Genomic DNA, 11,643 nt, shown 5'->3' on the forward strand with positions numbered 1-11,643 from the left:
AGACACAGCTACAGTCTAAGGGGCACCAAGGGTTTTCTCCTTGAGGAGCACAGCTCTGCTGACATCTTGATTTCTAGCCTGTAGAACTGTGGGATAATAAATCCTTGTTATTCTAAGTCACACTTTGTGGTTCTTTGTTATGACAACCCTAGGAAATGAATACACTCCATCATAAAAAGTTAAACTAATAAACATCAGCTACTTTCCTCTCTTCTTCAGCTTTTCTTTTTCAGTATGGGAGAATCTGATCCAGCTGCATGCTACCACTGATCTACATCTCCAGCCTCAGCCCTTTTTATTTTTTATTTTGTGGTAGGGACTTGCTAAGTTGCGCAGGCTGGCCTTGAGCCTGCGAGCCTCCTACCTCCGCCTCTTGCGCTGCTGAGATTATAGGTGTGCACTATAGCTCCTGGCTCTTTAACCCTTTTTCTACTTTTTTTGGGGGGATTTTTTTTCCTACCGTACCATAATCTAAATGCCTTTATAATCTGTCTACCTTGAGCATGATGCTTTGTTACTTTGAATAGGGAGATGACACGGAACAGAAAATCCAGCTTGAGACTGAGGCAGAAGTAAAGAAGGAAGGACTCAGAGAAAAACCAGACAAATATGTAAACCATAAGCTCAAATCTACACAGTCCCCTGTAGCTTGCATTGCTCCTAGGAAGTCCTGCTCCTGTGAGCCTCTGTTGGCTCCCCTAGGGGCCAGTAGGTGTGGGTTTTGGCTCATGTCTGAGAGGCCCTCTCCCCCGCTCAAGCCCAGGGGCTTTCAGCTCACTCTGCGACGGGGCTGGATATGTGTTTGATACAATGCCCAAAGTGGGGTGAGCACGTCCGAGGTACTGGTCCATGGAAGAGATTCTGTGTGTGTAAAAAGTTTTATGCTTTTTTAGTAGTGAAGATGGAGCTGTGCATCTGGTTTTAGAGAAAGAGCGAGAAAGTGGCACAGTACTCTGAGTGTTTACAGGGACCTGAAAGGATTTTTTTTCCTTTGCTCAAGGAAAGATGTCCGAGCTCTAGATACCCATGTACAGTTGAAACCTTGAAGAAAAATGAGCTGGTGTAAGCACTTCAAACACACAGATGGTTTCTGCAAAGGCTCTTTCCTTAGATTGATTCAATTTCAGGAAAGGAGAGAATCTCAGGATACAAAGTTCTCATGGGAAGTATCACCACTGAAACTTAGTGATTTTAGCAGAATAATACATCATGACTTACAAAAAGTTTGGGCATTTCTTCACAAGGTGATTTTTAATATCCAAAGTTTTCTTGATTAAAGCTTTCTATTTTTCTATTCTACTCTCACATTTCTCCAAAGTAGGTTCTACCTAGATAAAAAATTGATGAAGAACATGACAAGGAAAATTAACCACCCCCTTCGCTCCCCCATATTCACCTAAACCCCTGGAAAAAGTTGGGGCACCTTTCCTTCATTCGCCATAAGATGGCAGCATTGTACAAGTAGTGGGGAGGGGTCCATCTGGAAAGCGTTTGCTTACGACTGGGTGGAAAAGTACACATCTCATTCCTTTGCCTCTACACCTCTACAGTGTTGTCTGTTAGGGTTATTGTCCACTACAGGCATTTCATGAATAAAACCCTCAAACCAGGGCCCCAGCAGAATCTTAAATAATCTAGCAGTTATGTAAATTTCTTGGGCCAGTGCTGATGTTGAGGCTGTGTAGAAGAGAAATACTTTTGTTCACAAAGGTAGTGTGTGTGTGTGTGTGTGCGCGCGCGCGCATGTTTAGATCTTTACAGCCCACATGTATCTCAGAATCAGTCAGTCAAGCCTAACTACACCAAAGCTGAATTGGAACTATTCATGTCGCCAGTGAGGAACGGAAAGTAACATGGATTAATTACTGTTATCATTCAGGCTACATTTTCTTTGGCCCAGGTTATTTTAAATGTGGTAATATGAAGCAGGAAGGGTAACGGGGAGGGCAGATGAATCTTGCAATCTAGTAGAGGTATGTACTTTCTATAAAGTAGGTATTAAACCCATAAATGCTCAACTTGAAATTCATTCGTCTCTTCCTTTTGAGATTGCCTTCTTTCCCGCTGTCGAAGCTCCATTATTTGTATTTATGTATTTATTTTTGAGACGGAGTCTCGCTATAGAGTTCAGAATGCCCTTGAACTCACTATGTAGCCTAGGCTGGCCTTGAGCTGTCTGCAATCCTCCCGCCTCAGCTTCCTGAGTGGTGGGATTACAGGCGTGCACCGCTACACCTGGCTCTCAATTATTTTTAGAAAGTGTTCTCCCAGGGATCCATTTTAGCAACAGCTTAAGAGATCAATAACTAATTCATGGATTTTTAGGTTGTGGTTCCAGGGTTGATTCACCTTCACCTGGGCGGAGACCTGGGCCACACGAAGAAGCCAGGTGAGCAGTAAAACATGAATGGAAGAGTGGATTATTTGATCCCCGAAGAAGAGATCAGTCCTTTTAGAGGACCCTCAGGGCTGGGCTTCATCATCACTGTGGGGACAGATTAGCAGTACGTCTCCATCTACGCCAGCAGCACCAAAGAGAATGGGGCTGAGGCCCAGGACCGGCGGCTCCGTGAGGGTGACAAGATGCTCTCAGCAAATGGCAAAGACTTAAAGAACCTGCACCAGGATGCTGTAAACCTCTTCTGTAACGCAGGCTACGCTGGCGTCTCTGAGTGCGACACAGGTTACAGGTGCAGAAGGGGCCTACAGGCCCTCGAGGTGGAGGGAACCAAGTGGTGTTCCCTTAGCGATGGTGCTGCTACCCGTGTTCGCCTTCACCATGGTAGCAGCCTGGACCTCTGTGAGATACTACCAGCAACAGCTTTGAGAGGCTTACTCTCTTCCAGCTTCCAGTGAACTTAATGTTTTCTCATCTTCCTTCCCTGCCAGTATCCCATGTCTTTCCTTCTCTCTGTGTAGCCAAAATATGATGTAAAGTGATTGATTCCTACCATGAACTTTGCTATTCTAAATCCTCAAGTCTTCATATCCTAATGGGAGAGTAAAGGTATTGTTTGAAGGAAAGCTGAAGCAAAGACTTGCTTAGAACAAGTGAGGAGCTCCATATTCACCAGCACTGCCAGTAGAAATTCAGCTGCCACCCAAAGAGGGAAAAGTCCAGTCTTCCTGTCACTGTGGGTGATACCTGTTTTCTTAGCTGGCATGCCTTGGGGGCCAGCTGTATGACATGAGAGGAAGAGAGGATTTTTCTTTTTTTCTTTTTTGAGGATTTTTCTTTCAATGATCTTCCTTGAGAAGTGTTTGTGGACTTTATTTAATTTCTAATTATATACCTTGGAGCCTGTTTGGACACAGGATATTGTGAAGAGCTTTTTACTTTTTGAAAAAAGCCAGTACATGTGTACAGTACATGTACATGTGCATATGGGATAGAATAATGTTGATGTCTTGTGGAGAATTAAAGAGGTAAGAAAGCTACTCTGTGGATTCTAGGTTTCTGATCTAAGGATTGATTTTAACTGAAGAACGTAAAAAGCTATCTGTAGAGCACATATAGTGGGAATGAGAGTGAATTTAAAAAAGTGAATGCCCAGAGGCAATAACAAAATTAGCAGCCAAATTGAAAATCTCAGAAAAGAGCCTGGCGTGGTGGCACACGCCTGTAATGCCAGCACTCAGGATGTTGAGGCAGGAGGATCACTGCGAGTTTGAGACCAGCCTGGGCTACACAGTGAGTTCCAGGGCAGTCTGAACTATATATATAGTGAGACCCTGTCTTAAAAAAAAAAAAAAGAGGAAAATAAAACCACAGAAAAGCAATATTTCTTTTCAGAATAGCTATGGTAAAATTGAGGTACAGTGCCAAAAAATAGCTCTGCTGCAGTGTATCTGTTACAACAAAACAACAGCTTGGATTTAAAGATGACTTCCCAGTACCTATGGGACACCACAGTGATTTTTGTGGTACCCCACAGTGCTGCTAAAGGGTCAGCTGGGATGATAGTGGGGAGGGCTTTAGCTGTGGGGCAAACCAACCCAACTAGGCAACTCCAGAAGGACAAGAGATTATGCCTCAGTTGTATTGCCTGAACATTCTCAGGCTATCTCTCAGTGTTTCTGGTTTTCAATAACAGGAAAAACCTGAGAGAAGGCATAAAATCAGCTCTGTTCTGATTTAGTTAAGGTCTGAACTGCTAGTTTTTTAAAAAAGCTGCTTTTAATAAGTTAAGAAACTGTCAAAGAAGGGGAGAAAATGAGTTTTGGTTAGTGCATGTTTCCTGGGGAAAGCCTGGGAACAGATTATAGATGAATGGAAGTTATGAAATACCAAAGATATCGGTGAAGTGGGAGCTATCCTGTTTTTATGATATTTAAGTTAGTTTTAAAGCACTGAGGATAGCTAAACCAAGGCTAATTTCTGGCTTTAATTTCCATTTTCTAGACAGCTGGCCAGACTGTAGGCTTTATGTCATTTTGACATAAGATTATGAAGACTTTTCTTTAGACAATCAATTATATCCAGTTTTAGCAAGGACAGTCTAGCAATCATTTAACCAATGTTGGTTGGATGTCAGCTTTGTCAGTACTCTTTTACAAGGAAGTAAAATAACCTTCATCCTACAGGGCATTTTGGTTCAGTGGGAAGAATACGCTTGAAATAGAATTGGTCATATAAGTAAGGTAATGTAAGTTAGTGTTAAGTTTATATTTCAGACTCTTAAGACATAAAAATTACTGAGAATCTGAGGCAGTTGAGAAAGTCCCATGGAGAAAGGGAGCAAGCTAAGGACCCTCGAGGAGCTGACAGTCTAGTTAACGAGAGATTTCAGGAATAGACGAAATGGTGAGAGTATTGTATATCATCGAGTTAAGTAACCATTGAAAGAAAGTGTTGCCCTGCAGAACAAGGGAGATGCACAGATGACCATCATCACATTTTTTAGAAATTCAGACAAGGAAAGCAGTCACATAATGGCATCAGACTAGAACGGAAAGGGATAGCTTTTAAAAAGAAAGGATCTCTGCCTCTGGATCAATTACTGATATAGGGAGAACCTTGCTGTTAACAATCCTGACATACCTTTTGCCTTTCAACCTGAACTGTTTGTTACTTTTCTCGACTCATTTAGATAACCAGACTCATTGTGGGTTCCACAGAGAAACACGCACAGTATTCCAGTCCTCATCTCCCCACTGTAGAAGCCGCATCTCCAGAGCCCTCCCTGTATGTGTAGCCGTGTTCAGCAGCTACTGTGGACCAGCTTCTCTCCCAGGATTCCCCTCAGGCCTTGGACATTAACTCCTGAAAGAACTTGTAAACGGAGCAAGTGGCAAGTAGGATAGAAAATGATTTAGATTTTTTTGTTTGTATACAAAATAAACACCTAGTCCATTGTGGGTAAACAACAACAACAACAACAACAAAAACAAACGAATTCACTAGAAACCCAGCAATTGAACAGCAAATACAAGCCATAAGCAAACATATGGCAAAACACTGAAACTCTGCTAGTAACCAAAGAAAAGCAAATTAAACAAAAACAAACATACTTACCTGGTAAATTAACAACAACAAAACTCTGAGTGTGACAAAATGTAATGTAGATGAAGGCTCCATGATCCCCGCTTTCTTATGCATTCCTGGCGGCATTACATATTGGCACAAAACTTTGGCAGTGCAATTTAGGATTATAGGTTAAAAGCCATGAAGATGTTCATATCTGTTGTTTTGATATCCTATACTTGGAGATGCTGATCCTAAAGAAATGGACAATAGAAAAAAACAGAAAAAAGCTTATATCACAAAGATATTTACAGCAACCTTCCATGGGAGGGGGAAGTCATCTAACTGTACAACAGTCGACTGCTTAAATTTGATGTAGCTACTGCATTATTATGGGGCTGTTAAGAATCATGATTATGAAGACAAAAGAGCATATGAAATAATTTTAATGGAAAATATAATACATGATGTTGTTTTCTATGCATCTCTCTGAAATAATAATTTAATTTGTAATGTAACTATCTTAAAATATGTTGAATTGACACATAATAACTGTATATTTGTGGGGTACAGTTAATGCAAATGTATATATTAAGTCATTTGAATATAAGACAAAAAGGATATATTTGTCCCTCCAGACGACTTTGTGGCCGTTCTCAGGTGAGAGCAGAGAGCAGGGTGAGGGAGACAGCGAGGCTGAGTGTTCCTTCTTTTTCTTCTTCTTCTTTTTTTTTTTGTACTGGGGATCGAACTCGGGCCCTTGCCCTTGTGAAGCAAGCAAGCGGTGGAAACACTGAGCCAAATCCAGCTCAAATCCAGCTCTGGCTGTGTCTCCTGAAGGGAGATCCCTGCAGTTCTGGAACAGCCCTACCCTCGGAATGTTCTCCTCCTGGTGCTCTCCCTCTTCTCAGGGAGACGGTTGCTCATCATTCCCTTGTAGTTTCTCTCTTCTCCAGAATCTGTTTGGAATTGTCCTAACTCACTTGTGTCTTCTGCTTCTTGCTGAGAATTGAACTCATATAAACAGTTTGATACTGTTCTTATTTAAAATAAATTATTTTGTGGTGTCTTGTGCAGGCAACAGAGGCTCTCTCTCCCAGCCTGACACTGGTATCATTTTAAACATGTGGACAGCTGGGCAGGGTGTCACACAGCTGCACTCCCAGTTACTCGGGAGACCGAGGCTGGTGGATCACCTGAGCCCGCAGGTTCCAGACTGACTTGGACAACACAGTGAGACACCACCTCAGCGGCAACAACAACAACAAGCTTCATCCATCAGACCCTGAGACACGACGGCCAAGAAGAGTTGTGACTGGAAAGTGTTACAGCTTTGTGTGGGGGTTTTAGCCGGAGAAATGAAAACCACTAATTTCCACAATAGTCAAACCTTCCCCTCAATGAGAAATCCTTAAATACTGTAGTAATAATAGCAGATAATAAAAGAGCGAGTAAGAAATTGAAATGTGAATATATAGCCTAGTCAGTAGCACTCTGGATATTTTATGGAGACAATCGAGAAAAATGGTTAGAGGGTTTTTTGTTGTTGTTGTTGTTTTTTTTTTGATGATGCCCAAAAAGCAGTATGTGGGGGTGGGGGGCGGATTCAGAAAGACAGACTGCTTGAAGGCAATGCTGATGTATTCATACAAGAGAGAAATGGGTGGCTCTGGAAGTGTCATTCTGCCTGAGCAGTGGTCATCTTTCAACTGGATCTGTAAACCAAGATCAAATTCTCTCGAGTAGATGTAAACAATACATGGACTGCTTTTCATGGTGAAACCAGGAAGAAGAAAAGCACTGAGTAGTAGTATCTGTGAGCCTCCTTGCCTGCATTTTAGAAGTAATTACTTTCTAAACTGAATCCACCCTCAAGTCAACCTTGCAAAGAAGCAGAGGCTCTGCCATAATACACATAGAGACTGAGTAGAATTGGTACCCACCTCTCCCCTGCAAGGTCCTGTGGGCCGGAGCAGCAGCAGTGAGGGGCACATGGACCTCCTGGCGCTGCCTTGCTGTATAAATGAGCTCTTCCATTCTCTAGGGCAGGCTCTGGACCTGCAGTCTTTGTAGCTCCTGACTTTGCTACCTTTTTCATGAGCCAGAGGCAGAGCATATGACACCCAGAGGGCATTTGAGTTACTAGAGCCTGTGGTCACAGAAATTATTCCTGGAACATCTTGAATTGTTGATCAAAAGAGAAAATATCACATATACAAGAGTTTTCTTTGAAGCATAATTTTTGGGAAATATCACAAGCATGGAAACAAATTTCAGGGTCATCAGTAGAGATTTGACTAAATAAATTACAGTCCATCCATTCTGAGACAGAGAGCTCTACCTGCCCGGAGTGTTTCAGTTAGCAGAGACCACGTTTTAATGAACACATTCTTTATACATCTTTGAACATAAGATCCACTTTTAAACAAAAGCAAGGTTTGGACCATTTTGTTTAGTGGGGTAACATTTGTGCAAAATGTATTTGTATTCCTGTATTTCACAATGACTACACTGAAAGAGAAACTGAGAAGCTGATACCTAGTGGCTTCTAGGAAGGGACCAGGGGACAAAGTGGCAGGACAGGAGCAAGAGGGAGCCACTGTGATTTTGAACAGTAAAAATATCTTACTTATTCAATAAGCAAATTAATAATTTAATAAAAGGATTCTTCCTTATTTCTTTTACTGTGAAATAAGATTTCTAACTACTCAGGAGGATGAGGCAGAAGTTCTCTTGAGACTAGGAGTTTAGTGCCAGCCTGGATGACATGGCAAGACTTAAAGGAAAATACACATTTCTTGATGTTTCAGTTTATGACTATTCCTCTAACAAATCTGATGTGCTTGTTAGCTTCTCTGAACTGTTCCTTGGATATCAGTCAGAAAAGGATGAACATAAATTGTATTTTGCTCATATGTACATATTTTAAACTTATTTGTGTATATGTTCTTAAAGGTGTGTGTGTGTGTGTGTGTGTGTGTGTGTGTGTGTGTGAGTGTGTGTGCATGTGCATTCTAATGGATTTGTATATTCCAAATCAGTCATTGAAGATAGGGAAAAGTTTCCAGCCAAGTGTGGCAATGTGTGAAAGGGCCAGAAATTGCTAGTCTGTTCTGTGGGAGAGAGTAAGCCAGTCTAACTTTTCCCATGGATAAATGTTGGGGAGTTTAATAGTATGAGAGCTGATTGAAAACACATTAGGACCAAATTATTATGTCCTTGTATGTGAAGTTAGGGAGTTTGGTTTATAATGTGAGGGTCCATGGGGGATCTGTGAGCAGGGGAGAGAAGGGTTCAGAGTGCCAGAAGGAGGGAGTAGTGGTGGTGACTGTGATGACTTTGGTTTTCCTTCGTAGCCATAGTGACTTGTATTGGGGGTCATGGACACATGTCATACAGTTGATATGTATTTTAAAAATATCAAAGTGGGCTGGAGTTGGAAGGAGGACTATAACATAGGCTGGGGAATAATATATAAAAAACCAATCATGAGCTGTAAGACTTATCAAGGGAAAAAACAAGTCCTGAGAGCAGAGAATATCAGAAATGCTGTGAGCCTTACACAAGGCCTTGCGCTGCCCCAAATATATCTCAGAAAGAAGCAATTCTGTGCAGTTTTGTACCCTGACATGCAGTAAACTTGATCCCTCCTTTGTCCAGCAGAGGGAGAGAGAGAGAGAGAGAGAGAGAGAGAGAGAGAGAGAGAGAGGGAGAGAGAGAGAGAAGAAAACACGGACACTGCTATGAGGGGTCCACTCTGGAGAAAGGGGAGCAGCATGTGGTCTTTTTCTTAGGTCCTCCTTTGTGGACTGGCTGTGCCCAGTTTTGGAAGGTAATGAGAGCAGCACTTAGTACTATGCTCACATTACTGCTTACACTGTCAGGGAGTAGAAGTTATCATTACCGCCTTCGGTGCGCATGAGGAAACAGGCTCAGGGAGTTTACAAAGCCCTCCCACAGTTACACAGTGAGAAAGGAAGGAGCCTTGATTTGAAGTCCAGACTCCCTGACTGAAAAGTTCCTGTCCTTTCCACTCGCTCAATCTATTTCACAAATGAACTTGCAAACCTGGGTTCAGAACGACCCTTTAAGATGCCGAAGGAATGGCAGCAGATATAGTACTAGCACCTTGCTCCCCAGGAGCTCTGGTGGTAAACCAGAGAAAGAGGAGAAAATAAACATTGCAGGACCTGTACCTCATCCAGGCTCACTAGTGAGTGAGGAAGAAGCACAATGTGTCTAAGAGGACATTTCTGAGCCATTCTGATGTTCTGCAATAAAATAATGTCAGAAACGTTCACCCCAATTTTGCCACATGCATACACTCCTGATGTCCTTTCTTAGTATCGCTACGGTAATGGAAATCGTAAGATTTCATAGATGTTTACAACCTGGGAAGAACCCGTGAATTATTAACCAGCCTCTTAACAGTGTTCCAGGTTATCATATTTTCACAGGGATAATTCAGGAAGATCTGTTTCTAAATCACATTGGGAGAGTCACCTGAGCAAGGATCTGTAAATCACTGCCTGAATCCAGCTTGTTTTTATCACTAAGTTTTATTGGAACACCCCCCTCCCCCCACGTGCAGTTTCTCTGTAGCTCAGTTGCATTGCAGGGGCAGACATCAGTAGCTGCTACAGAAACCATATGGGCACACAACCTAAACTTTACGGAAAAATTTGGCGAACCCCAGCGCTGGAGGTGTGCACCAAAACAGGTATTGTCTTTGTGTGTTCCTACATATAAGCACATTACTGCCAAACACTTTCTGTTTCCACTGATGCTTTCTTTCTTTCTTTCTTTCTATCTTTTCTTCTTTTTTCTTTTTGGACCAGGGATTGAACTCAGGACCTTTCACTTATGAGGCAGGTGGGGGCATCCACTGAGCTAAATCCCCTGCCCTTTTTTGGGATTATTTGAGATAGAGTCTCGCTATGTAGTCCAGGCTGGCCTCAAACTTGTGGTGATCCTCCTGCCTTAGCCTCCAGAGTGCTGGGATTAAAGGAGGGTACCGCCATGCCAAACTAATGTATGTGTCTTAAAGTCTAGAAGACAAGTACATTTCAGATAGGTGCTGTGTACACTCTTCTTTTGGAATGACTTGCAATGTCAAGTAAAATATGCCTGAAGTTTTTCCACTGGAAAAAAACCCCATATTTCCCAAATGTCTTTGCAGACAATGTGGTGCAAGAGAGAGATCCCCAGAAGCTGGCTTGAGCTAGGACCTACCTCAGCAGTTGAGTGAGAAGTGTGCTAATCCCTGTCACTTCTCCATCCCTCCATGACCTCAAGCAGCAAAGAGCATCAAGAGCACAAAGCCCATGGGCCACATTCTTTGTCACTGGAGTCTTCTGAAAGGCCTGAGATACCCATGGATACCCAGCCTTGCTCACACACGGCTCCCTTAGAAGCCTAGTACCAGACGAAGCTGCTAAAGAAAATATAAGTCTGTGATATCTGCCCCTTTTCTTTATGTGATGCTGGGGATTGATTGTCTTCAGACCTAAAGCTGATGAGCAGGTGAGGGGAGGGTGGAAAGGAAGTAGGGATACTCACTTCTTGTGCATCTGGTCTAGGAGCCCAAGTGAGTTTGATTGATCAACTTCATGCAGGTTGGGAAGGAAATGAGTCATTGGAACAAGGGCTGTTAGAACAAGGGCTTTTGTCTGTTTTACCTGAAAATTTCAGGTCTGGAATGTCTGTTTCTCTAACCCCTGTGTGAGATAAAAGCTCAGTCATTTGCACTCGGTGTAAAGAGAGTGTGAGAACAGACATTTCTGGGGACAACTGGGGACATATAAGCACTTGGGGAACAAGTTCTCCAGAAGTGACATCTCGTCCAGAGGGGCCTTGGAGCTGTGCATATGTCCCAGGCCAGCCTTACTCCTCCCTCTCCCTTTTCACAGCTGCACTACAGAACAGTGCCTCCATTAAAGAAACCTCTGGAGATGAAATTCCTTTACAATGAACATGGTGTGTTAAACAAAATAACGGCTTCATAAATCAGGCTAAGCAGTGCTGCAATATATCAGGTGGTTCTGCTGCAATATTCCTGCTGATCTATGCAGCTGGGCACAAATGTCTTCAGGCACAATTTTGCTTTATCCCCCAAAATTGAAAGAAATGGTGTGTACTCTCCCGCACGGAAGACTCTACCTCCCTCCTCTTCAGGTATT

At 42.6% G+C, this 11,643-nt stretch overlaps 1 protein-coding gene and 1 pseudogene across 4 annotated transcripts in view; both read left to right on the forward strand.

Moving 5' to 3' along the window:
• Dnajc12 (DnaJ heat shock protein family (Hsp40) member C12) overlaps positions 1–10,902 on the forward strand; it is a 61,679-nt gene extending 50,777 nt beyond the window's left edge. Inside the window, exons 5-6 of one of the 4 annotated variants that reach the window (XM_010605491.2) lie at positions 2,326–2,389; positions 5,091–5,109. In XM_010605491.2, the coding sequence (XP_010603793.1) occupies positions 2,326–2,389; positions 5,091–5,094 (68 nt within the window). In that variant the 3' untranslated portion in view covers positions 5,095–5,109. Of the gene's footprint in view, positions 1–2,325; positions 2,390–5,090; positions 5,883–6,541; positions 7,715–10,643 lie in introns of those variants that run through there. The other 3 variants (XM_010605500.3, XM_010605465.1, XM_010605456.3) reach the window with 3 other exon arrangements.
• On the forward strand, positions 2,391–3,648 carry LOC104849181 (annotated as a pseudogene).
• Positions 10,903–11,643: the final 741 nt, after the last annotated feature.

The sequence above is a fragment of the Fukomys damarensis genome, unplaced genomic scaffold (assembly GCF_012274545.1).
Source record: "Fukomys damarensis isolate Sample0158 unplaced genomic scaffold, DMR_v1.0_HiC HiC_scaffold_20, whole genome shotgun sequence".
NCBI lineage: Eukaryota > Metazoa > Chordata > Mammalia > Rodentia > Bathyergidae > Fukomys > Fukomys damarensis.